Here is a 26011-nt window from a genome sequence, read left to right as displayed (position 1 = left end):
GACACCCTTCAGGGCAAACCAGCTGGCCCCCACCCGTGCACCAGGCCTCTATCCTATCTAATAAAAGAGTAATATGCAGATTGACCATCACTCCAACACACAAGATGGCTTCCCCCATGTGGTCAAAGATCCTACCCCCATGTGGACACAAGATGGCCAGCAGGGGAGGGCAGTTGGGAGGGACCAGGCCTGCAAGGGAGGGCAGTTGGGGGCGATCAAGCCTGCAGGGGAGGGCAGTTAGGGTTGACCAAGCTGGCAGAGGAGGGAAGTTGGGGGTGACCAGGTCTGCAGGGAAAGGCATTGGGAGGGACCCAGGCCTGCAGGGGAGGGCAGTTAAGGGCAAACAGGATGGCAGGGGAGCAGTTAGGCATCAATCAGGCTGGCAGGGGAGTGGTTAGGTGGTGATCAGGCTGGCAGGCAGAAGTGGTTAGGGGCAATCAGGAAGGCAGGCAGGTGAGCAGTTGGGATCCAGCAGTCCTGGATTGTGAGAGGGATGTCCGACTGCCCGTTTAGGCCCGATCCCAGTGGGATCGGGCCTAAACGGGCAGTCGGACATCCCTCAAGGGGTCCCAGATTGGAGAGGGTGCATTCGGACATCCCTCGAGGGGTCCCAGATTGGAGAGGGTGCATTCGGACATCCCTCGAGGGGTCCCAGATTGGAGAGGGTGCAGGCTGGGCTGAGGGACACCCCCCTCCCCCATGCACGAATTTCGTGCACCGGGCCTCTAGTTAGATAATAACTAAAGAAACCTAATGTATCACTATTGGCTTGTCAGTTATAACAAATGTACCATGTAAGATCTAAGATGTTAAACAGGGGAAACAGTGTGAGGTATGACGGAACTCTATAGCATCTTCTCATTTTTTCTATACATCTAAAACTTCTAAAAATGTAGTTTATTTTTTAAAATCTAAATCACAAAATAATCTTTAAAAATTATTATAAAAGATCGTTCTGCTTAAGCACTTTTAAAAACAAGCCACCAGTATGTTGGAAGTTTCAGTCCCTTTATTTTTTTTTCTTTATTGATTAAGGTATTACATATGTGTCCTTATCCCCTCCCCATTGCCCCTCCAACTCGTGCCCTCACCCCCCTGATGCCTGTGTCCATTGGTTAGGCTTATATGCATGCATACAAGTCCTTTGGCTGATCTCTCCCCCTTACCTCCCACCCTCCCCTACCTTCCCTCTGAGGTTTGACGGTCTAATTGATGCTTCTCTGTCAGTCCCTTTATTTTTATTTTTAAAAAATATATTTTATTGATATTTTACAGAGAGGAAGGTAGAGGAATAGAGAGATAGAAACATCAATGAGAGAGAAACATCAATCTGCTGCCTCCTGCACACCTCCTACTGGGGATGTGCCCGCAACCAAGGTACATGCCCTTGACAGGAATCGAACCTGGGACCTTTCAGTCCACAGGCCGACACTCTATCCACTGAACCAAAGCGGTTAGGGCTGTCAGTCCCTTTAAATAAATGTGACTGTTTGCCTTCTTTCCACATAAATCTGATTCTTATGTTAACCTGTCTTGGTAGCAGAATATATTAAAATACTTGTGTTATGTTTGATAAGCTCAGGGACAATCTATTCCTTTTGTAAACAAAAAGCTCATTAATATATTTTCCAAGTTGAAAATTAGCTGTGTTCCAAAAGTTTACATTTAAATCAAGTGTTCGAAACTTGAAACACATTTTCCCACAGAAATGTTATTATAATCAGTGGTTAATTCCCAGGCCTGCCCAGTGAAGCTCATTAAATTCATTATAAGCAAAAAGACATTTGCAATGAAAATAGTATAAAATTATATTATGAAAAAAAAAGCTTGTCTTTTAAATTCAAAAGATAAATTTAAAAGTACAATTTAAATTTATTCAGATTAATTCCATCACCCAAAGTGTTTGAGCCAGGAGCTCACCTTGGGCCTCTGCATATAACCTTAAATATGTAAATGTAGAAAGGGAGGGGATTGGAAGGCATTGAATTGGGATGGGTGGTAGATGGAGAGACCCTATGCACAGTCTGGGAAGGCAAGTATGTTGTTTTCACTCAGACTCGGTGGGGGTGGGAGGGTTTCTCCTGTGATTTTTGGGTATACAGTGAAACTGGTGCTCAACAGGATGGAAAAAGAAATGGAAAGGGGACGTGGCTCCTCAGTCTTAGAATCAGTAATGTGCTACTACCCAGAGGGTGGGTAACAGGATACGTCTGGTGGCAGTTGGTAAGCCCGAATGACCAGCTAGCTAACCCATCAAGCTGGTGGGACCTCAGTCCCCAGGTGGGCAGCAGCAGACCTTGGACTTGAGCTCCTCACAGCAGTGTGCTACCTAGCAGAGGACAAAGAAAGAGTGTAGGCTTACATAGGAGACATGCAGGCAAGCTGACGGGAAGTGAAAAGGGCATCCATTTCCAACGTGGAGGATCAGAAGAGGAAACAGGTAAGAGGTAGAAATGAAGTTTCTCAGAGGGGTGCCAACCAAAATGTCAGACCCACCTGCAGTCACCATTTCTAAAGCACAGCAAGGCCTACATTTGATGTGTTTCAGGTTTGTCTATCCTGGTTTGAGGAGGCAGCACTTTATAAATCATTCTTTTATAAACACCACATATTTGTTAAATTAAAAGAAATAAAACATTATATCACTAAAAAACTATAAGAGCTTTTCAAAAGCAACTTAAAAACAAGTATTTCCAAGTATTTTTTAAAAACCATAGCACAGCCCTGGCCAGTGTGGCTCAGTTGGTTGGGCATTATCTCGTGCACTGAAAAGTTGCCTGTTGGATTCCCAGTCAGGGCACATGCCCAGGTTGTGAACTTGATTCCTGGTAGGGGGCGTGCAGGAGAAAGCCAATCAATGTTCTGCTCTCATATCAATGTCTCTCTCTCTCTCTCTCAAAATCTATTTTTAAAAAATCTTAAAACTATAATGTATTTTTTAGAATACATCATGGACTTAAAACAAGAAAAAATGTTTTAACCGTTCTTCCTTTCCTTCTCTAGATACCATCCCCACCAGTGCTTCTAACCCAATAGCCTTCCTTCCATGCCTCTCTTAGTTTTCCATTCAGTATTCAAATGTGTGGATGCATTTTTTAAATATATTTTTATTTATGTCAGAGAGGGAGAGGGGAGAGAGATAGAAACATCAATGATGAGGAAGAATCATTGCCTGCCTGCCTCCTGCACACTCCACACTGGGGATCAAGCCCACAACCCAGGCAAGTGCCCTAAAGGGGAATCGAACCATGACCTCCTGGGTTATAGGTCGATGCTCAACCACTGAGCCATACCAGCTGGGCTGTATGGATGTATTTTTACAAAATTTTATATGCCACAGTAATATGTACAATATTGATAATATCCCAGAGACAAATCTTAGCAGCTATATGACATCGCATAATATGCCCAATTTACTTAACCATTTCCTTACTGACAGGTATTCTTGGCTGCTTCCTTTATTTTGCTTTTTGCACTGGAAATACTATAATAAAAATCTTCGTACATATATTTTGTGTTATCCAAAAATCTCACCAGCTTACAAGTTTGTTTCTCGCTCTTACTACTGTCCGCTGCAAGTCAGGGTGTTCTTGCACAGTTTGCCTCCAGTGGTGCTTCAGGGATCCACCTTTTTGCTGTTTTACAGTCCTCCTTTAACAGCAGCCAGGATGGGAGAGAGCTTGGAGGATAACAAGGATTGGTGAGGAAGGCTGGATGTGCCTTAAGATACTTCTGCCCCAAACCCATTGGCTACAACCCAATCATGTGATCCCAAACTAATGGCAAGGGAGGCTGGGAAATGCAGTCTTCCTATAGGCCCAGACATAATAGATGAGCATTTAGACAATTTTGCCAAATATCTTTATATTGGTGGATTTATTGCAAATGATATATTCCTGGACTGTGAGATTTCTGTGTGAACTGTGTGCGTGTGTGTAATCACTTTGCAAAAAGACCACAACTAGTTCTGCCAGCAGAGTCAAAATACTCAGCACCATTCTTTTAAGTCTACCCTTTATAGGCACTAAAAACCTGGAAATTCAGTTGGCTAAATTTGTGTCAGCAGGGCCCTGGCTTAACTTCCACATGATGAGAGGCCCGCCCTGACAGATGGCAGAAGAGCACGTTGTACAGTGGCTTCCAGGTGATGAGCTGCATTGTGCAGATTGCTGGCAGTGGCCTTCCCTGGAATTCCTGCACTACCGGATTTTCTAAAGCCAGCCATCTCTCCCGACTTGTTTCCTCAGTCTTTCTGACAGTTTAGTGAACATCTAATTTCTTGTTAAACTCTCTTGCTACTTGAAATATTTAAAGCACTAACTTATATATCAAGCTAGTTTGTCTTCTGTCTTTGTATATGGCCCATTATTTTTCTACAAATAAATGTTTAATTTTTATTTTCAAATATGCTTTATATTATAGCTATGGGGTTTCTATCTTCCCAAGCCTTAGTTAACATAAATATTCTCTAAGACTTCTAATTTGTATCTTTTCTATTTAATTCATTAATCTGGAATTTATTTTTGCAAATATTGTAACTGCTAGTATCATTTATTAAATAATCACATTTTTCCCACCTAGCTGAAATACCATCCTTGTCCAAAATGTCTTGATCTATTTGTAGGCCACCTAGTCTATTCCAGTGATCTATTTGCCCATTCCTAAGCAATGCCATATGTGTTGATTGCTGTGGCTTCATATAAAAAACTTTAACAACTGGTTTATCAATTCAACAAAGATCATGTAAAATGTTAACTTTACTAACATGTTTACTCAGTTGTAAACAGAACTCAGAATAAAACTTATTTATCTCTGGGCATGTATTTGAACTTTCTATAAAAATTAATAACAGAAATAAATGAATGCTTGGCTGATGTAAGGAAACAATGGTCAATCCTAACCTGATTTCAAATGTTTGAGAGCAAACTCACTCTTCTCACTGATTGCTTTTATAGTAATTGAACATTGTGTTATTGAATTTATAAAGTAATGTCATCCTTCTCAATGTTTTCATTCATTGTTATTTTTTATTGATATGTAATTCACATACCAGTGAGTTCCCCCTTTAAAGTGTTCAATTTGTCACAACTAGCTAGTTAATACTAATAATAGTTAATATTAACAATAGGAAAAGAACAGAGAGGAGGCCAGACATTATAAGCATGGTCATCTGGGCAGCTTCACCAGGAAGCCAAAGCTTCACCTTCCCCAGGGAATCACAGGTCCGTTCCCTGCATATCACTGGGGGAAAGTACTCAAGAAAGGGGGACATGGCGCATGTGCAGTGAAGTCAGGGTGATGTAGGGAAGAAGCTTGCCTGCCAGTCTAGCCTGAAAAAAAGATAATTTTGCTAGGAGGGCGGAGCCACTGCAAGCACACAAAACCTTGGAAGGATAAAATCCTCAGACAGAGTTCCCTCTCTCTTGTGCTCCTTATTTCCTCTTGATCTCTTGCTCCATGACCTGCACTCGCCTGTGCACATGCCTATTTCCTCTCCATAGCCACAGGGCTCAGGGCAGTGCAGACCCCACACGCAATGGAGTGCAGCCGGGAACATGAGCTCAGCTCACCAGATGCTGGACTGGACTGGATTTTCATATGGAGTGGAAACTCTGGGCAGTGGCCTTAACCCTGGCCCTGCTGAAGATATGACTAGACTTCTTCCGTGGTGGATGGGACCTTGGAGGAGAACCCCCTGAATTTTACATCATAAAGTTTTCCATGAAACCCCATCCTCCTGAGGGGGCCTCAGGAAATTATTTTCCACATGACACCCCAAGAACTCCACTTCTGCTGATAACAAATTCAGTGGCTTTTAGTACATTCACATCTATAAGTACACTGATCACCTCTTATCTAATTCCTGTTTGTCTAATTTTTTTTATTATTAAAAAAATGGAAAAACAAAAGTACAATTTTCTTTCGATAAAAAAGTCATCTGATCCTCATGCAGTTATATTGCAGAAAGTGAAGTCCATGATTTTAGAACGATGGTAGCAATTTACCAACCAAGTAATCAGTTTTCACACAGTTTCAATAATTGCAGCAATTTCCTTGAACTGTCTGTAGAAATTCTGGAAAGGAGAAAAATAATGTTAATTTTGCTTTCAGAGGTAATAATATCTGACCACCAGAGGCTATATAACATTAAGATGATATTTGAATGTGATATTCTGAACTATTATTGAAGGTTACTCTGAGAAAAAAAAGAGGCATAACTTGGTACGATAAGCAAAAATATTGCAGAGTTGAATAACTAGCACATAACTAAACTTTTAAAAAACTATACAAGAAAATTCTTTTGAGATCACACCAGAAAGATTTATTAACTAGCCAGCACTGTCTTAGACACTGAAGATTAAAATAACAAAAAATGACAGGTTGGTTCCCAGGCCTCAAATCACTTTACATCTAGTGAAAGACTGTATTTCAGGGTGATAAGGGACTGTTTTGTTGCAGACATGGGTTCAATTGCAATAAGAGAGATCCAACATTGACAATGGCTTAAATGGTAGAAGCATATTTTTCTTTCATTTAAAAATTGAGCTAGTCTGATAGTTCTCCTATAGAAGTCATCTTCTTTTTTCAAATTCAGATTAAGAAAGGGATCAAACATATTCTGTCTTCCTTCTCTTCAACCTGCCAGGAAGTAGGGAGGCAAATTTAAAATTTAACCTCAGCAAAACTAATTTACACATTTGCCTTTTCCTTCTTTTTTAGTTTTAACTCTCTACTGGTACTTAAGAGTGTATTTTGTTTTAATTTATACATAAATTGATTATGGAATAAAGAAGGATGTGACTATTTCTTTCAAAATATATACTGACTAGATCCCCGGGTACCTAAGCCAGCAGTCGGACATCCCTCTCACAGTCTGGGGCTCTCACAGTCCGGGACCCCTCGCTCCTTACTGCCCGCCTGCAGTGGAGGCGGGAGAGGCCCCTGCTACTGCTGCTGCACTCGCCAGCCGTGAACCTGGCTTCTGGCTGAGCGGCACTCCCCCTGTGGGAGCACACTGACCACCAGGGAGCAGCTCCTATGTTGAGCATCTGCCCCCTGGTGGTCAGTGTACATCACAGCAACCAGTTGTTCTGGTCATTCCGCCGTAATGGTGGCTTAGGCTTTTATTATGTAGATGGCCCTGGCTGGTGTGGTTCAGTTGGCTGGGCCTCGTCTATGCACCAATAGGTTGCCTGTTCCAATTCCCGGTCAGGGTACATGCCTGGGTTGTGGGCCCGGATCCTGGTAGAAAGGTTCATGCAGGAGGCAGCAGATTGATGTTTCACACTCATATCAATGTTTCTCTCTCTCTTCCATTCCCTCTCCCTTCTCTCTGTAAAAATCAAGGTCAAAATTTCAGCTACAAAAAAAGATATAAATTAAAAGCTTAAATAATGTTGCCAAGGTTTCAGTCCTGTAATTTGATTCACAGGCTCTGTTTTCCTTATTAGATGTTAAGCCATGTAAAAACTAATTTAAAAGAGTTGCCCCATTTGTGTGTGTTTTTCCTATGAGAAAAAAAAAAAATCCTGCAGGTGGAATCCAAGCACATAAAGGCTACACAGAAAAATAAGAATTAGACCAAGATTCTGAATTATAAAAAGAACTGAAATCTATATTTTTTTAAATTGAAGGGGTTCTTATATTCAGTTGAAGGCTACTCACATATCACAATATACTACATTTATTTCCTTTTTAATGAAGTCCTAATTCCTTTAAGATATTAATTAGCATTATTAATGCTGAATCTGTGACCATTATTTTTTGTTCTAAAGCAGAGATATCAGTTTTAAAAAAAGAAATCAAAAGGAGGAAAAAACCCTTAAAATGTAATTTGTAAAATAGAGCTACCACATGGTCCAGCAACCCTACTTCTGTTCCAAAGAAAATAAAATCACTATCTCAAAGACATATCTGCACTCCTACGTTCATTGCAGTGTTATTCACCATAACCAATGTATAGAAGCAACCTAAGTGTGTGCTGACAGATGAAGGGATAAAGAAAATGTGATATATAAAAATATATACAATATAAAGATATATACACATATGATATAAAAATATATATACATACATACACAACAGAATACTATTCACCCTTAGAAAGAAGGAAATCCTGATATTTTAACATGAATGAACCTACAAGCTAGAAGACACAGAAAGACAAATATTGCATGCTCTCATTTATATATGTAATCTGAAAACTTGAAACTCATAGTAACAGAGAGTAGACTGGTTACCAGGACTGGGAGTGGGGAAAATGTGGAAATGCTTGTCAAATTACAAACTTTCAGTTATAAGATGAGTAAGTTTTGGAGACATAATGTACATCAAGGTGACTACAGTTAATAATAATGTGTTATATGCTTGAAAGTTGCCAGGAGAGCAGATCTTAAGTGTTCTCACCACACAGACACACATTAAGTGAGGTGACGTATTTTAATTAGCTTGATTGTGGTAATCATTTCACAATGTGTATATAACCAAAATATCGCCTTGTATACCTTAGGTATATACAATTTTTGTCAATTATACCTTAATAAATCTGAGGGGAAAAAGTATCAGAAAAACTCAAAAGTGGCTTATGAGAGGTTTTTCTTACGAGTACTAACTGCTGTGAAGATTCTTATCTACTCACATAGCTTGAAATAAAAAAAAAAACAACACAAAAACCCTAAGGCCAGTTAAATTAGATAATGACAACACATTTCCCTGTATGTAGATATTTTAAAAAATGTAATTTCTCATCTACCCTCTTTTTTCTTCCTTCCTTATGGAAAACAGGTAGAATGCTAATATGACTAACAGGACTCCAAATATAAACTATTCAGATACTCAAATCTCTAGCTAACAGAACTAATCATCAAGTATTAGTGTTCTGATCTGCTTTTTATAAACATTATTAGTCAGAAGATTCAAGGTTAACACTATTCAAAATAAGATTCATTTAGCTTATCATTCTCGAATATTAAACTTAAAAAGAATAAAACAGTTAAAAGCAAAGTAAATATCCTGCCAGAGAAATGAAAACTTTCTAAATATATTACAGAAGAGTACTGTGAAAGTGATCAAATGTCATAGTATACAAATTCAGCATATTATATTGAAAACAACTTATCAAATTCCCAGAGAAAACAAATTCAGATCTTGTATACTAATAAACAGAAATCACATCAAAACAATTGTAAATAAAAACAATTAATATTTCCCCTTAAGAAAGATTTTATACATAATGTTAAGCAGCAATGACAGAACAATGAGCTACAATTGACTGAATTAAATCACAAACCTGAAACTGTGGAATTGTCATTTCAAAAGACTTGGTCTTTACTTGGCCTGAATGATCTGCCACTTTTAGCATCACTGCAACATAAGGATACTTAAGTGATCTGCAACTGTCTGAGCTCACAGCCATACCCAGTTTCCACTGAAAATCTACAAGCTGTAATGAAACAGTACAAAACAATACATTGGTAATAATATTGCTCTGAATTCAGATATTTATTTAATTTTACTGCTCTCACATTCAACTTTTGTCAATCATAGTAAAAGAAAATATCTTTATCTTAATATTGCTGGAGGAACAACCACCAAATGAAAATGGAGAGACAATAAGGGATATAAACAAAGTTAGAAAACAATACTGTGCCCTAGTCGGGTTGGCTCAGTGGATAGAGCGTCCGCCTATAGACTAAAGGGTACCAGGTTCAATTCCCGCCAAGGGCACATGTCTGGGTTGCGGGCTAGATCCCCACCCCCGGTAGGGGGCGTGCAGGAGGCAGCCAATCGATGATTCTCTCTCATCATTGATGTTTCTATCTCTCTCCCTCTCTGAATAAAAAATAAAAAAGACTGTCATAATTACAAAAGGAAAAACAAAAACAAAAATCTCCACAAAGTGTGTAATGAAAGTAGAAGGAAGATGTGGCAGTACTAGTTTTCCTTTCATTTTGCTTCTGCATTTAAGGGGGCTCCAAATGCTCTGGACCAGTGGTCGGCAAACTCATTAGTCAACAGAGCCAAATATCAACAGTACAATGATTGAAATTTCTTTTGAGAGCCAAATTTTTTAAACTTAAACTTCTTCTAACGCCACTTCTTCAAAATAGATGCACCCAGGCCATGGTATTTTGTGGAAGAGCCACACTCAAGGGGCCAAAGAGCCGCATGTGGCTCGCGAGCCGCAGTTTGCCAACCACTGCTCTGGACTGTCTCTTACTTCTTGCCTATTATGTAGGCCTTCCCCCATTCCACAACCTAAAAGTCCTAAAATGGAAGATGAGTTATATACCCTCTTCCTATTTGATTGAGGCACACATGGGAACCATTCCAGTTTCTTTCCTCACCATGGTCCTCGACCTGAAACCTTGCATTAGCATAAATACTGGGTGATAGGTGGTTTTAGATTTCATCACCATTGTTGATGGACACCTGCCAGGTGATGTGCCATGCAGTTTAAATGTTTAAATGCCTCACCGAATTATAACATTATAGGCTATTATTTCCATTTTGCAGATGACACACAACTGAATTTTAGATAGCCTGGATAATGTGCACAAGGTCACATATTTTAGAATCAGAACTTGGACCAAAGTCTGTTTGACTCCAAAGATTACATGCCAATTGACTACTGGCTGCCACAGTACTTTTTAGCAAATTCCTGTCAATGATTGTTCAGTGTTGCTATGGCATAAAACAAGGTTGGATAAGTGCAGCTCTTAATAATGACTCTAAAATATATGACCCTGGCTCAACCAGTGTTGCTCAGTGGTTGAGCATCAACGTATGAACCAGGAGGTCATGGTTCAATTCCCGGTCAGGGCACATGCCTGGGTTTCTGGCTCAATAATGATTCTCTCTCATCATTGATGTTTCTCTCTCTCTCTCCCTCTCCTTTCCTCTCTGAAATCAATAAAAACATATTTTTAAAAATAAAAATAAATAAATAAAATATAAGGCCATGAGTGGATGAATTAGCAGGTGCTCACCAAAAATACTTGTCTACTGACAGTTAACTTTTGCTACCAAATTAATGCTTACTGTGTAAAAGCTTTACTTGTTAATAACTTTCTCTTTTTAAAAGGTGGGATTAGTGTAAGGACCAAAATTTCCTTGACTGGCTTTGGACCAATCAGCTACAGCATTAAGGTCAGGTTGGTGCTCATAAAAGGTTAATGTATTTAATAAGTAAAAAGACTGTATAGGTACATTTTAAATAAAAGCATCCCACACAAAAATAGAAAAAGGATAGTAGATATATAACAAAAGAACTAGCAATGAATAAACATATAAAAGGGGCACAGAGAAATGCAATTTTAAACCACAATAAAATACCACTACACACCTACCAAAACGGAAAAATTTTAAGTCTGACAATTCTAAGTGTTAGGAAAAAAAGATGTGTCGTATGCTGTTGATGGGAGTCTAAATTGGGCCAATCTTTTGGGAAAATGGCTTTACCTAGAAAAGCTGAAATTATGCACACCTTGTGATCCAAAGATTCAACTATGAATACAACTTAGAAAAACTTGTGCATATGTACACGGGATATCAGAATGTTTCTGGTAGCTTTATTCATAATAGCCCTAAATTATAAATAACTCAAATGTACATCAATATTAGAATGGACAATGAAATGCAGTGATGAAAATGAATAAACTTCCGCTACACTTAACACCAAAAATGCTGAAACGAGTAAAACTATGTGATTAATTCACTTAACTTGAGAAACAGGAAATATAACAGTTTAGGAATGCAAAACTAGATGGTAAAACTATGAGAAGCGACAATATGATTATCACAAAAGGACAGGAAGGAAGGAAGAGGTTTGATTGTCGAGGGGCATGTGGTTAGACTTCCAGGACTGGTAATGCTCCATTTCTTGAGTTTTGATTGTAGTTACACAGATACTCAAATTTAAATTATTCTCTTCTTTTTATAACTTTATGAGATGAAGGTTAACTAAATTTACTGTGGTGATCATTTCACAGTATCAGTATGTGGAGTCATTATGTGGTATACCTTAAACTTATATACAGTGCTCTATGTCAACTATATCTCAATAAAACTGGAAAAGTTAAAATAATTCATTAACCTGTCTATATGTTTTGTATATATGTTATTTTGCACACATAGCAGAGTGGGCTATAAGTCAGTGAGTTCCTGGTTGAAAAGAGAAAGTTACTGTAGGCCTGGGTGATGAAGAGAAAACGTTACAGAAGGGATAACTTTAAACTCAGTTTGAAGAATAAAAAGAACTAAAATTGAGAGAAAAATGTGGCTTATTTATATATTCCATAAATACACACCTACCAAAGAATAAGTGCTTAATAAATATTAAGCTGAACTGATAAAAAGAAAAATAAATCTGGTTAAGGAAGAACATATTTCCTGTCTTAAGCTGGAAGGCTTTTGTAAGGAAGTTTGGAAAATAAAGCCAAGAAAGGTGATCAAGAGGCCACTAGTTCTTTACAAATTATATGAGTTTTCAGAGGTTTCCAAAATACTCTCAGATACTCTATCTTATTATGGAAAGCAATCCTATCTAATAAAGAGGTAATATGCGAATTGACTATCACTCCAACACACAAGATGGCCACCCCCATGTGGACAAAAGATGGCCACCACAAGATGGCCAGCAGGGGAGGGCAGTTGGGGGTGACCAGGCCTGTAGGGGAGGATAGTTGAGGGTGACCAGGCCTGTAGGGGAGGGCAGTTGGGGGTGACCAGGCCTGTAGGGGAGGGCAGTTGAGGGTGACCAGGCTTGCAGGGGAAGGCAGTTGGGGGGGACCAAGGCCTGCAGGGGAGGACAGTTAGGGGTGACCAGGCTGGCAGGGGAGGGCAGTTAGGGGTGACTAGGCTGGCAGGGGAGGGCAGTTAGGGGCAACTGGGCCAGCAGGGGAGGGCAATTGGAGGCAACCAGGCTGGCAAGGGAGGGAAGTTAGGGGTGACCGGGCCAGCAGGGGAGGGCAGTTGGGGGTGACCAGGCCTGCAGGGGAGGGCAGTAAGGGGCAATCGGGCCGGCAGGGGAGCAGTTAGGCGTCGATCAAGCTGGCAGGGGAGTGGTTAGGGGGTGATCAGGCTGGCAGGCAGAAGTAGTTAGGGGCAGTCAGTCAGGCAGGCAGGCGAGCGGTTGGGAGCCAGCAGTTCTGGATTGTGAGAGGGCAGTCGGACATCCCTCAAGGGGTCCCAGATCGGAGAGGATGCAGGCTGGGCTGAGGGACACACACACACACACCCCTAGCCCCGTGCACCAATTCCGTGCACCGGGCCTCTAGTATATCATATAAGTCATTTAAACTTTTCCTGTAGGCAATAAAGACTCACAGAGAATGATATAAAATAGTGTATTGATTAAAAAATAGTCATCTGGTGGCAGCAAAATACAATAATCCAAGTATAAAGTTTTAAATGCTTGAGCGAAGGTGGTGACAAGTAGGATTGAGCTGAACCTCTAAAGAATGAATCACTAGGTACTGATGATTATCTACACAGTTATGGAAGGTATCAAAGAAAAACAACTATAAAAATTTGAGCCCAGATGACTGGGAGAATTCTGATATCATGTATCAACCAGGACTTTATATATTTTAGGTACAAAGGTATTACCAAGAAGTGAGAAGGAACACCTAAATAAAAATGTTCAGTAAGTGGCTAAAAATCCAAGAACATAATTCAAGGGGGTTCATGATTAAGAGACAGATATTTTATATCAGTTTAATGGTGATGTCCAAAAATATAACTGGATCCATTTTAAACTTATTCATCCTATACAACTCCTTGGTGTAAGAAGTTCCATTTTTTATTGCCCACAGTAAAATGGTATAGTAAAATATTGCTTATGTGACTCTCAAAGTCTGAAATAAAACTCTGAATTATCTCAAGCAGAAAAGCAATTAAGGAAAAGAATGTTGGAATCCACTGACCATTATAATGGTGAAACTGGCAGGTGAGAAAATGAGAGCTGCCATTCAGACACTCATTGTGCCAAGTTAGTATTCATGGGTTAAAGAAAGCTGGGGTTAGGTTTATGAGATGAGAATTTCCCAAATTCTAAACTGAACACTTAAATGAAAATTAAAAGCAAACCTTCTAAAAAATGTAGTTTAGCCTTAAATAAAAATTAACTGCATATGATATTTTTTTAAAAAAAATCAAAACAGAGTACACTTATCACAATGGACAATATTAAGAATGAAGTAATGTAGCCTTAAAATTCTTATAGAATGAAGAAAATAATTTACAAAAAAAAAAGTTAGTAGGGGAAAAAAACATCTAGAAGTAAAATGAATACATAGAAGAAAAATAGTCAGAAAACAACTGTAAAGTAAAAGGTAAAATTGATGAAGATAAAATTGATAAAGACCATTTCAGTTTAAATTTCATTTTTATTTTTCAAAACACAACACAGGAGAAAATTAGAAAAATAATCATGCACAACTCCATCCTAAAAACTATTTTCTTATACATGTGCCCTCATTTCAAGTCTTTATCTGTATGTAATTTTTATAGAGTCACAAAATATACATTTTTATGTTTTCTTCCTTTTAAATCGAAGTTTTCAAATGGAAAGAATGTTAAGTGTTCTGCACACATTAATCTCTCTCAAAAGTGCTATGAGGAAATGACTGATTAAACAACTCATCCAAGGACACAAAACTAGCAGAGCTGGTATTCCAAACCAAATTTGATTCCATCCTCCACACACTTTTTATTACACCTACCTGCAACATGATTACTATTTGGAATTAAACTAAGTTCTAATAGGTCAAGAAAGTAGATTGGGACAAGAATGTTTAGCATCTTCTACATGGTAGACCTGAGCTGTCCAATACAGTAGTCACTAGTCAAATGTGACTATTTAAATGAATTAAAAATAAACAGAATAAGCCCTGACTGGTTTGGCTCAGTGGATAGAGCGTTGGCCTGCGGACGGAAAGGTCCCAGGTATGATTCCAGTCAAGGGCATGTACCTTGGTTGTGGGCACATCCCCAGTAGGGGGTGTGCAGGAGGCAGCTGATCGATGTTTCTCTCCCATGGATGTTTCTAACCCTCTATCCCTCTCCCTTCCTCTCTGTAAAAAAATCAATAAAATATATATTTAAAAATAAATAAACAGAATAAAATATTCAGTTCCTCCGTTGCACAAGCTATATATCAAGTGCTCACTGTCACGAGATTAGTGCTACCACAACAGACAGTGCCAATATAAAACATTTCCACCATTGCAAAAAGTTCTATTGGACAGTACTGTGTTAGACTTGTATTAACATATATGTGGAAATTGATTAAGGCATGAGTGATTAGCAATTTCTACTTGAGAATTCATATTGGCTCTAGCTCAAGTAAACATTTGCTAAGTTACCGGCTTCCCTTACCTTGTTTAATGGGACCTTTCTCCATACTTTGCTCTATTTTCCTAATAGCACTTATCATCATCTGAAATTATCATGTTTATTTATTTATCAACTGTCTCCCAAAGGAAATGCAACCTTCAAAGAGAGCAGGAGCATAATCAACCTAGTTTAGTACTAAATCTACTGAATAATACCTGGTACAAAGTGAATGTTCTAATAAATATTTATTGAGTTAATATGTTTAGAACTTCTGTTAGTCTCCAAAGATAGCTTCTAAAAATTGGTATATGTACATGATGCTTCTCACATCAAGAAATGGAGCTTAGCCGAAACCGGTTTGGCTCAGTGGATAGAGCGTCGGCCTGTGGACTGAAGGGTCCCGGGTTCGATTCCGATCAAGGGCACGTACCTTGGCTGCGGGCACATCCCCAGTGGGAGGTGTGCAGGAGGCAGCTGATCGATGTTTCTCTCTCATTGATGTTTCTAGCTCTCTATCCCTCTCTCTTCCTCTCTGTAAAAATATCAATAAAATATATTTTTAAAAAAAAAAGAAATGGAGCTTAGCTGGCCAGTGTTGCTTAGTGGTTGAGCCATCGAACCATGAACCAAGAGGTAATCAGTTCAATTATAGATCAGGCTCAGTTCCCATTAGGGGGCATGCAGGAGACAGCCCATCAATAATTCTCTCTCATCACTGATCTTCCTATTTCTCTCTCCCTCTCCCTTCCTCTCTGAAATCAATAAAAACATGTTTTGTTTTGTTTTTTAAAAAAAGAGCTTATTTTCCCTCTGCATGAAACTGAGCTGTCCCTGTGATTGCTTTGACCAGCAGAATATGGCAGCAGAGGCTTTCTGGAATCCTCAAGCATGGGCCTTAGGAGAATCGGAAGTGTATGTCTCCTTCTTCATGGAACACTGGCTCTTGGGGCTCTCCCTTTTGGAACCCAGCCACCATGATGTGGACAGCCATGTGAAGGAGAACCAAGTCACTCCCACTAACAGCTCTAGCTGAGCTCTCAGCCAAGGTCATCACTGAGCCATGTGAGTGAGTCCTCTTGACTTCCGGCCCAATTAGGCTCCTAGAAGACTAAAGCTCTGGCTGAAATGATAGGGAGTAGAAACTATAACTCAGCTAAACCTAGTTAACCCACAGAGTCCTACGAGATAATTAAATAGTTGTTTCAATTAACTAAGTTTTGGGTAGTTTGTTATGCAGCAATAGATAACTAAAGTAGAGCAACTGGCAGAAAATAACTTTATCAAGCTTATTATGATCTATGATTTACCAAAAATGTATTCTCATAACTATATAATCTGAACTACATTAGTTTATAGAAATTTTAGCAAATACAAATAACCAAAAAATATTACAGGTAACCAGTTACCTCTTAGAGGTTAATACACCCAGTAAAAATAACACAAAAAAAATCTTTCCCATTAAACACATTCACTAATAGTGCAACTGCTCAGCAACGCCAAACATATCATCTTTCCTCAAAAATGTTTTTCATCTTCATTTCATTTCTACTGATGGCCCCCACTTTCCTAGTGACTCATATTTGAACTGTAGTCAACTTTGATTTTTCTCTCCCCCTTATTCAGAACATGTGTGAATTGCTAGGTACTCAAGATTTTATTTCAGTCAATGCCACTGGCATTTATTCCCTTCTTCCCAATCTCACTATTACAAACCTACTGAAAGCCCATTTTAAAAATCTTGCCTTGAATTTTACTGAAGCCTCCTAATTAGTTTCTTCTCTATAGTCTTTCTTGGCTCCAATCCAGAGTAGACTCCAAACACTGCTTATAAATTAACAAAATCTAATACAACTGGTCCAAACCTGTAAAGTCTGCTGCCCCAAGAGCTAGTTACCAACCATTTACCTAGCACTAAAGTCATGTCACGGAAATCCTGAAGAGCTTTCCCACTGGTAATCAAACTGCATCCCTTCTTTAAATTAACTTTCAACCTTTACAGCTTTCCTCATGCTGTTCGTGCCTCTTGGCATTCAACTCTCAAACATCTTAAAATTCAAAACTCCTCTCAAGTATACCTATTCTGTGAAGTCTTTCCTGGTTTACTCAGCCTTCCTATGAATGTTCTGTGTCACTTCTTATACCCTAGCACTTAGAACATTTTGCTGTGTATACTAGTTATCTGTGGGTGCATTTCTCTCCCCCAGTCACTGTACTATAAATGCCTTTGGGGCAGCTGGTACATCCAACACAATACATAGAACAAAAACAGTCACACATTTATGAAGTACTATATACACTGTACAAAATTTAAGTCATTATTTCTTATATATAGGAAGAGGGAAATGGCATTAGATATTGTGTCAATACAACATATTTCTTTTAACTTATACCATAAAACTGGCAAGAAAATAAATAAAATGTGGCAGCAATAGGAACAATCATTCATCTATGAAGAGTTGTAATTAGACATCTATATGAGTCATGAATTACTTCAAAAATGATTCCAAATATCAGAATGTGAAGTAATAGTCTTAGACCTCTAGTGCTGGGCAATATAGCACCACGGTTTGTTAAATTTAATAAGCACAGATTCTAAAGTCAGACAGAAATGAGTTTGAATCTCAGACTTTGTAGATATCACTAAATTAAGAATCCTGAGGTGAAGTGTTTCCTGGATTATCCCTGTGGGCCCAATGTAACCACAAAGTCCTTATAACAGGGAGGCAGGAGAGTCAGAGTCAGAGAAGGTAACATGATGATGATGGTAGCAGAAAGAGAAGCGACAACAGAAGTAGACGTTAGAATGATGTGCTTTGAAGATGGAGGCAGAACTCACAAGCCAAGGACTGTGAGCAGCCTCTAGCTGGAAAGGCAATAAAACATTCTCCTCAAGAGCCTCCAGAGGGACACAGCCCTGCCAACACCTTGGCCGTTAGTCCTACAACACTAATTTTGAATTCCTGACCTCCAGAACAGTAAGATAATAAGTTTGTGTTGTTTTAAAAAACAGCACTCCCCTCCCAATAAAAAGGTTTAATTTTTAAAACCTTATAATCTAGTATGATTCAGTTTCAAGATATCTTACTCAAATAAAGATGATTCAGTGTAAGTGAATGGATAAAATGAGTTATGAAAGACTGAATCAAAGTGCACTAACCCAGTAACTGTGAGCAAAGCCAGACAAGAGTGTTGATTACTATCTCTCTGAGTTCTCCCTACCACCCAGGAATCCTCAAAAACAACAAACAGCAAGATCAATTGGAGACAAATGACACAGAGCAGTCCATGGTCATCTCTCAGCCCCTTGTATTCTCATTCTTTATTTCATCTCTTATAGTATTTTGTATGGACCTGGGTAACTCCTGACCTAAAACAATATAGTTTTAGTACTCTTCTTCTGGGAAGTGTGTTATAAGTTATTTGTCTAAAAATAGTTTATTAGCTAAAATAGGACAAGAACACTTGTAACAAAGAAACAGGATTAAGATATGCCTAAGAATTCAAATTCTTATTCTTAGTATAAATATATAGGGTGTCCCAAAAAAATGCATACACACACTTTGAATAATTATAAAGACAGTGTTTATTAAAATACATTTCATTTTCAAAATTGAGCTATCAACCCTAGCCAGTATGGCTCAATAGCTGTGGACTGAAGGGTCCCAAGTTCAATTCTGGTCAAGGGCACATACCTCAGCTACCGGCTCCATCCCTGGCTCTGGTCTGGGGGTGTATACTGGGGGGGGGGGGGGAGAAGAGAGGCAACCAATCCGTTTATCTCTCTCACATCAATGATTCTCTGTGTCCCTCCCCTTCCCTTCCACTCTTTCTAAAAATCAATGAAAAATATCCCCAGGTGAGGATTAATAAAACAACAAAAAAATTGGAGCTATCAGCTCTTAAACTGTGTTTACATTTTTTGGGGACACCCTGTATACACATTGGAAGATTAAAGAGGTATACTCTCCATTCTTAAAATAACTGGTTTTTAAGACTAAGAAAATGTTTGCGGTGCTATCTTTGTAAATTTTAGTAATTTATTCCCTTAATAATCATTCTGAAATATATTGTGTACCTAGCCCCGCGGTGTGCTCAGTGATTGAGCATGGACCCATGCACCAAGTTGTTGCTGGTGGGATTACTGGTCACGGCACCTGCAGGGGTTGCGGGCTCAATCCCCAGCAGAGGGCGTGCAGGAGGCAGCCGACGGATAGTTCTCAGCTGGACGTTTCAATCTTAATGATGATCCTCTCTCTCTCTCTCTTCCCCTCTCCCTTCCTCTCTCTAAAAGGCAATAAAAACATTAAAAAGTACTGTGTAACTAATTTCGAATAAATGGAACCTAATCAAGAACAATACTTGGTCTGTACTCTTTCGGCTGGGGTGAGTGGGGAGGTTAAATGACGATGGCAGTAGGCAGTGGCTACCATCTCAGGTGCAAAGAGGAAGGAACGATGCGGGGCAATGCAGGGTGGGGGGACGAAGGTGACCGGCTTGCGGACACAAGCCTTGGACTGGGGGGTGGGGAAGGGGAAGCTGGTGAAGGTTCACGGCGCATCGTTCTCGGCTTCCCAAGGCCGAAGGCAGGCCAGCTGCGGCCCGCCCCTTACCCACGGAGGACAGCGAGGACTGGGCGGGGCTGCCACTCACTCACCTGGTTGGTGACCTGAAACGGAAGCAGAAAAAACAATTTAGGGAATGACCTTTCTCGCACCAGAAGCCCGCTTCCCCGGCTGCCTCTAGCCGAGGGCTTACCTTGGCCTTAGCATCCAGCCGCGGCTCGTTAGACCCCTCCATGGCAAGTGTCCAGGGCTCTGCACCACCGACTCAGGTGGACGCTCCCCGAGCTACCAACACTTCCGCTTCCTCTTCCCGGCGCGAGTGGCCTGGCGCACGCATCGGCGTGGGGGAGCAACAAAAAAACATTTTTGTGTAACTCACCCACATTATCAATTAAATACTAGTGCTAAGGAATACACTCAGAAAAAAATTAATTACTATAGGAATTTGGTTCCCAGTATGTAGGCTATATCCTGCTATGGAAGGACCTAGAACTTTAGGGTGCCGTCTTCCCCTACTAACGCTGTAGGTGTGGACTCTTCCTATGGGGGTGGTGCACAGCTCCATCTGCGCAAGCGCAAGCTAGTGGCTTGCAGGAGTACTTGATCTTAATCAAATTGGAAAGCGGCGAGAGAGCTACACCCCCTTCCCCACAGAAGTTTGTTTTACAAGGGAGAAGTTGTGGGAACTATGTTAATAATCAGCTTTCGTCACTCGGGTTTCCTTCACAGGGGTCGCTGGTGGGGGTTGGGGGGGGTGCTTTATCCCCGCTGCCATCCTGAAGGCAGCAATAGCTCCCCATCTGGGCTTCCCGCTTCCCTCCTACTCATCGCAAATCCACTCTATATCCAAAGAGATTTTTTACCCCCCGCCCCCCGCAACCTTTTATTTTGAAAAACTTGATTTTTTTTCCAGAAAACTTGCAAATAGTTCCATACACATACGTATATACTTCATCTAGATTCACCCACTTAACATTTTTACACATTTGCTTTAACACTAGTTATATACTAGGTGTACCAATTAATAATGGAAGATTTTGTAATCTAAGAAAACATGACAATTTCAAGAGAAACATCAAAAATGCTTTATTCAAAGTAATGTCCATCGCTAGCTACACATTTCCCCCATCTTCCAGGTAATCTGTGGATACCGTCCCAAAAGAACTTTTCTTGTTCTGAGGCAAACCATTCAGAGACCCAATTTTCCACTTCTTCCTACGTTTTGAAGTGCTGCTCAGAAAGTGCGTGTGCCACTGATCAGAACAAGTGATAATCTGAAGGAGCAAGGTCTGGTGAATACAGCAGGTGGGCTAATACTTCCCAGGCAAGATCTTTTAACATGTCTTTCACTGGTTTTGAAGTGTGTGATGGTGCGTCATCATGAAGCAAAATTACTTTGCCGTGTCTTCTGGCACAGTGGTCGGCAAACTGTGGCTCTGTTGACTAATGAGTTTGCTGACCACTGTTCTGGCACATTCTGGTCGTTTCACAATCAAAGTGTGGTTCAAATTGGTTATTTGTTGTCGGTAGCGATCAGTATTAATGGTTTCACCTGGTTTTAGAAGCTCATAATAATACACCACACCTTCCTGATCCCACCAAACGCAGAGCATTGTCTTCTTTCCAAAGCGATTTGCCCTTGCAGTCGATGTTGATGGTTGACCTGGATCAGTTCATGATTTTGTGCATTTGGAATTCTCAAAATAAATCCACTTTTCATCACCAGTCACAATTAGATGCAAAAAAGACTTTCTTTCATGCTGTTGAAGCAACATTTTACTGATGACTTGTCGGTTTTCCATTTGTCTTTCGTTCAGTTGATGTGGCACCCATTTTCCTTCCTTTAACATCTTTCCCATTGCTTGTAAATGATCGGAAATTGTTTGCTGAGCAACTTTTAATCTTTCTGCAAGTTGTTTTTGAGTTTGACATGCATCTTCTTCCAATAATGCTTGTAATTGTTGGTCTTCAAACTTTTTCGGTTGACCTGGACGTTCTATGTCTTTCACATCAAAATCATCACTTTTAAAGCGTTTAAACCAGTGTCCACAAGTATCTTGAGACGGAGCATGTTTACCATAAGCTTCCCGAAGTTGTACGATAACTTTCAGCAGCACTTTTCTTCAAAATAAAGTAATGAATTATAAATTCCCCTAAATGCTCTTTTTTGGGCACAAAATTCGACATTTTTAAGTGTAAAAATATCTATGATGTTAACACATTCAGCAAATTAGACATATGAAGTTTTGAAGCTTGTTGTCAATACAACAAAATAGCATACATATCAAATCGCATATATATCAACATATGTGTAACTCCATCTATTGAAAAAAAAGCCGCATTATTACCTGGTACACCTAGTACATAGTAATGATGACACATTATCCCTAAGTCCTTGAGCATGTATCTCCCAAGAACAAGGGTATTCTCCTGAAAAATCACAATTATCACACTCAGGAAATTTAAAACTGATAAAATATTATCTACCACATGGGCCAGATGCAAGTTTCCTCAGTTGTCTCAATAATATTCTTGAAAACTGTACCCACCAATGTAATGAACGGCCACCGGATGCATTTGGTTATGGTGTCTCCTTTAATCTAGAACTGCTCTGGTAAAATGGCAGCTCTGCCGTGGTTCCTCGCTGGAGGCTCCGGGGGAGAAACCACTTTCAGGTTTGGGCAGAACTCAGTTTTATGCAGCTGCCATTTCCTTGCTGGCTTTGGAGCGGGGGAGGGGGTTCTTCAGCTTCTAGAGGCCCTGCATTTCTTGTCTTGTGGCCCCCTTTCTCCATCTTCAAAGCTAGTAATGGCAGGTCAAGTCCTCTGCACAATTGGGATCCTTCTGACCTTCCATTCTGCATCACCTTTCTTTCACCACATCGTTTTTAAGGTCTCAAATGATGACATTGGGTTTACCCAGTTAATCCAGGATAACCTCCCTATCTTAAAGTCCATAACCTTAATTTCATCTGCAAAGCAGTACCTACATCGTCTCTGAATGAATGACCAGGAAGAAGTCTCTTGGGGGGAGGGAGGGACATCTTTTAAAATTTGCCTACCACAAACAACCTTCATATAATTGTTGGAGAACTACATTAGTTAACACATGTAAAGCCCTTAGAACTGTGCCTGCCATGGAGCACTCAGAATCTATTAAAAAAAAAAAAAAGCCAAGGTTTTGGAATCAAGGTTATTGGACCTGATTAAAAGTACTAATTAGCTTAGGAACACAGTCTCTGAATGAGAAAAATTATTTCTTTTCTATGGAAGTCTGATGAAAGGTAAGACACTGGTGCCTCCCTCTGGTGAGTGCATTCATTTCATTTGTCAGGGAATATTTCTGCAGCCTTTGGCTGCCATCAGATTATGATCCACGGCGGGAATTGTGCTCTATGCAAAGCTGTATGCACACACACATGCAACTAAACACACACAGGCCACATGTATGCACACACACATATGTAAATCTTAACTATATATAAAAACTAGTGGCCCGGTGTACGAAATTCCTCAGCCCAGCCTGCACCCTCTCCAATCTGGGACCCCTCGAAGGATGTCCTACTGCTGGTTTACAGGCATCGGGCCTAAACCTGCAGTAGGACATCCCTCTTGCAATCCAAGACTGCTGGCTCCTAACAGCTCACCTGCCTGCCTGCCTGATTGCCCCTAACCACTCTGCCTGCCGGCCTGCTCGCCCCCAAGTGCCCCCCCCCCCCGCCAGCCTGATCACCCCCAACTGCCCCCCATGCTGGCCTGCTCACCCTCACCTCCCCTCCCTTCCCCATGGGACTGCTCACCCCCAACTGCTCCCCTGCTGGCCTGCTCACTCCAAACTCCCCGCCCCCTGCTGTCCTGATCACCTCCAACTGACCCCCACTGATGGCCTGCTCGCCCCCAACTGGCCCCCCTGCTGGTCTGCTTACCCCCAACGGCCCCACCCCCCACCAGCCTGATCACCCACAACTACCGTCCCATCCTGGCCTAATCACCCACAACTGCCCTCCCCTCTTGGCCTCTAACCACCTCTACCTCAGCCCGCCACCATGGCTTTGTCCAGAAGAACATCCAGAAGGTCTCCTGGAAGGTCTCCCAGTCTAATTAGCATATTACCCTTTTATTAGTATAGATAGAGGCCTGGTGCATGGGTGGGGGCTGGCTGGTTTGCCCTGAAGGGTGTCCCAGATCAGGGAGGGGGTCCCACTGGGGTGTCTGGCCAGCCTGGGTGAGGGGCTGAGGACCGTTTTCAGGCTGGCCACACCCCCTTCAGGGTGGGGGTCCCCGCTGGGGTGCCTGGCCAGCCTGGGTGAGGGGCTGATGGCTGTTTGCAGGCTGGCGATGGCCCCCAGTGACCCAAGCTCCCAGCCCCTCCTTTTTTGCTTATTTTTTTTTTCAGCGCCTCCTTGAGCGGAGGCCAGGGCCAGCTGGAAGCAGGTATCTGGGATTTATTTATCTTTTATAATTGAAACTTTGTAGCCTTGAGCGGAGGCCAGGGCCAGCCAGGGCAGGCAGGAAGCTTGGCTTCCTCCACCACTGGGGGCAACCCAAGCCTCCTGCTCACTCCAGCTCCATGGCGGCTGCCATCTTGGTTGGTTTAATTTGTATACTCCCTCCTGATTTGCTAGTGGCTGTGGCTTGTGGGTGTAGTGGAGGTATGGTCAATTTGAATCTTTCTCTTTTATTAGATAGGATGCCCCCAAAAGATGAAAAGAAATATATTTAAAAATTAAAATTTTTTTAATTTCTCTGTATTTTTCATGCATTCCCTTTAAAACTTTATTTTTTACAAATTTAAATTAGGCATGACTGTCCCTTTGTAAAAATCTATTGATCTAATTTAGGGAGAGTAAAATGTCAGTTGTGTGTAGCCCAATCTCTGCTAATTGATACTCTTGTTCTTGTGCTCCTGACACTCTAGCAACACATGTGATCAAGTGTTTATTTTTAAGGCCTCCATCTTACAAAATATCAGACTTTATGCAAGTTTAAGATGTGGAAAATATAGATTTTATGAATAGAGTAAAAAAAAAATGCTAAAATTAAAGATGTGTAACCATAACTTTTGTTTTATTTATATTTTATGACATGTAAGTAGAACATATAAATCAGAAAATTCTTTTAAAATATTTTTATTGATTTTTAAAGAGAAGGAAAAGGAGAGGGAGAGAGAAACATCCATTCCCAACATAGGTCAGCCTCCTCCTACACTCCCCACACCAGGTATTGAGTCAGCAAACTGGGCATGTGCCCGGACCAGGAATGGAACCAGCCAGCCCCTGGTACACAGGATGATGCTCAACCAATTGAGCCACATCGACCTGGGCAATCAGAAAATAGTTTTGAAGCCCAGCTGGTATGACTCAGTGGTTGAGCATCCACCTATGAACCAGGAGGTCACTGTTTGATTCCAGTTGGGGCACATGCCCAGGTTGCAAGCTCTATCCCTTGTAGGGGTGTGCAGGAGGCAGGTAATCAATGATTCTCATAATTGATGTTTCTGTCTATCTCTCCCTCTGAAATCAATACAAATATATATTTTTAAAAAGAAAATAGTTTTGAAGCTCTTATAATAAACCTGGTACTCTCAGAAGTGTAGGAGGATGTCCCAAGAACTATGGCAAAAACTCTGATCTCACAAGAATTACAGTGTAATGGAGAAAACAAAATTGACACACAGGAAGCAAGTAATATTTCAATCCAAGCTTGTATTTTTTGGGCTTTTGGGTGCCAAACGATATAAATCCAATTCAAACTAGCCTGAGCAAAATATCAGAAATTATTGTCTTACAGGAGTGGCCTCTGAAATGTAGGGGTGGAACAAAAGGGCCCGATCTCTCTTTCCCAGTTGTGATATGGCCTTCTGTTTGTCTGTTGGCTTCATTCTCTCGGGCTTCTCCCCGTTATGGGGGAGGGGTGTGTGCCTATGCCTATTTGACCACCAGCATCTCTGGGGTCACAGCCTATGTAGTTCATGATCCAAGGGGAAAGAGGGAGCTGCTCTTTTGCCTCAGTTCTCAGGAGGGACTCTGATTTTCTTGCTTGGGTCATATGTTGTCTCCTTGGACCAATAGTGAGTCTAGGGTGATGCATTAATACTTTTTTTCCCTGTGCTCC

General features: G+C 40.7%; 2 protein-coding genes across 2 annotated transcripts in view; one reads left to right on the top strand and one right to left on the bottom strand.

Annotated features, from left to right (window-relative positions):
- Positions 1-26011, top strand: part of UCHL3 (ubiquitin C-terminal hydrolase L3) — a 122392-nt gene that overhangs the window by 21882 nt on the left and 74499 nt on the right. The gene's annotated exons all lie outside the window — the stretch shown is intronic.
- COMMD6 (COMM domain containing 6) lies at positions 5033-20202 on the bottom strand. Its single transcript, XM_080659070.1, has 4 exons — positions 20092-20202; positions 19991-20002; positions 9290-9442; positions 5033-6074 (listed from the first exon to the last, which is right to left on the bottom strand). The coding sequence occupies exons 1-4, from the start codon at positions 20131-20133 to the stop codon at positions 6024-6026; spliced, it is 258 nt and encodes an 85-aa protein (XP_080515196.1). The 5' UTR covers positions 20134-20202; the 3' UTR covers positions 5033-6023.

Source organism: Plecotus auritus (genome assembly GCF_963455305.1).
Source record: "Plecotus auritus genome assembly, chromosome: 3".
Classification (NCBI taxonomy): Eukaryota; Metazoa; Chordata; class Mammalia; order Chiroptera; family Vespertilionidae; genus Plecotus; species Plecotus auritus.
This window is presented reverse-complemented; position numbering and strand designations above follow the sequence as displayed.

Excerpts from the sequence above, each read along its gene's own strand:
- COMMD6 (XM_080659070.1), bottom strand. The coding sequence starts at position 20,133 with ATGGAGGGGTCTAACGAGCCGCGGCTGGATGCTAAGGCCAAG. Across the intron at positions 6,075-9,289 it reads TGACAATTCCACAGTTTCAG|AATTTCTACAGACAGTTCAA; the intron begins GTTTGTGATTTA and ends TCTCCTTTCCAG.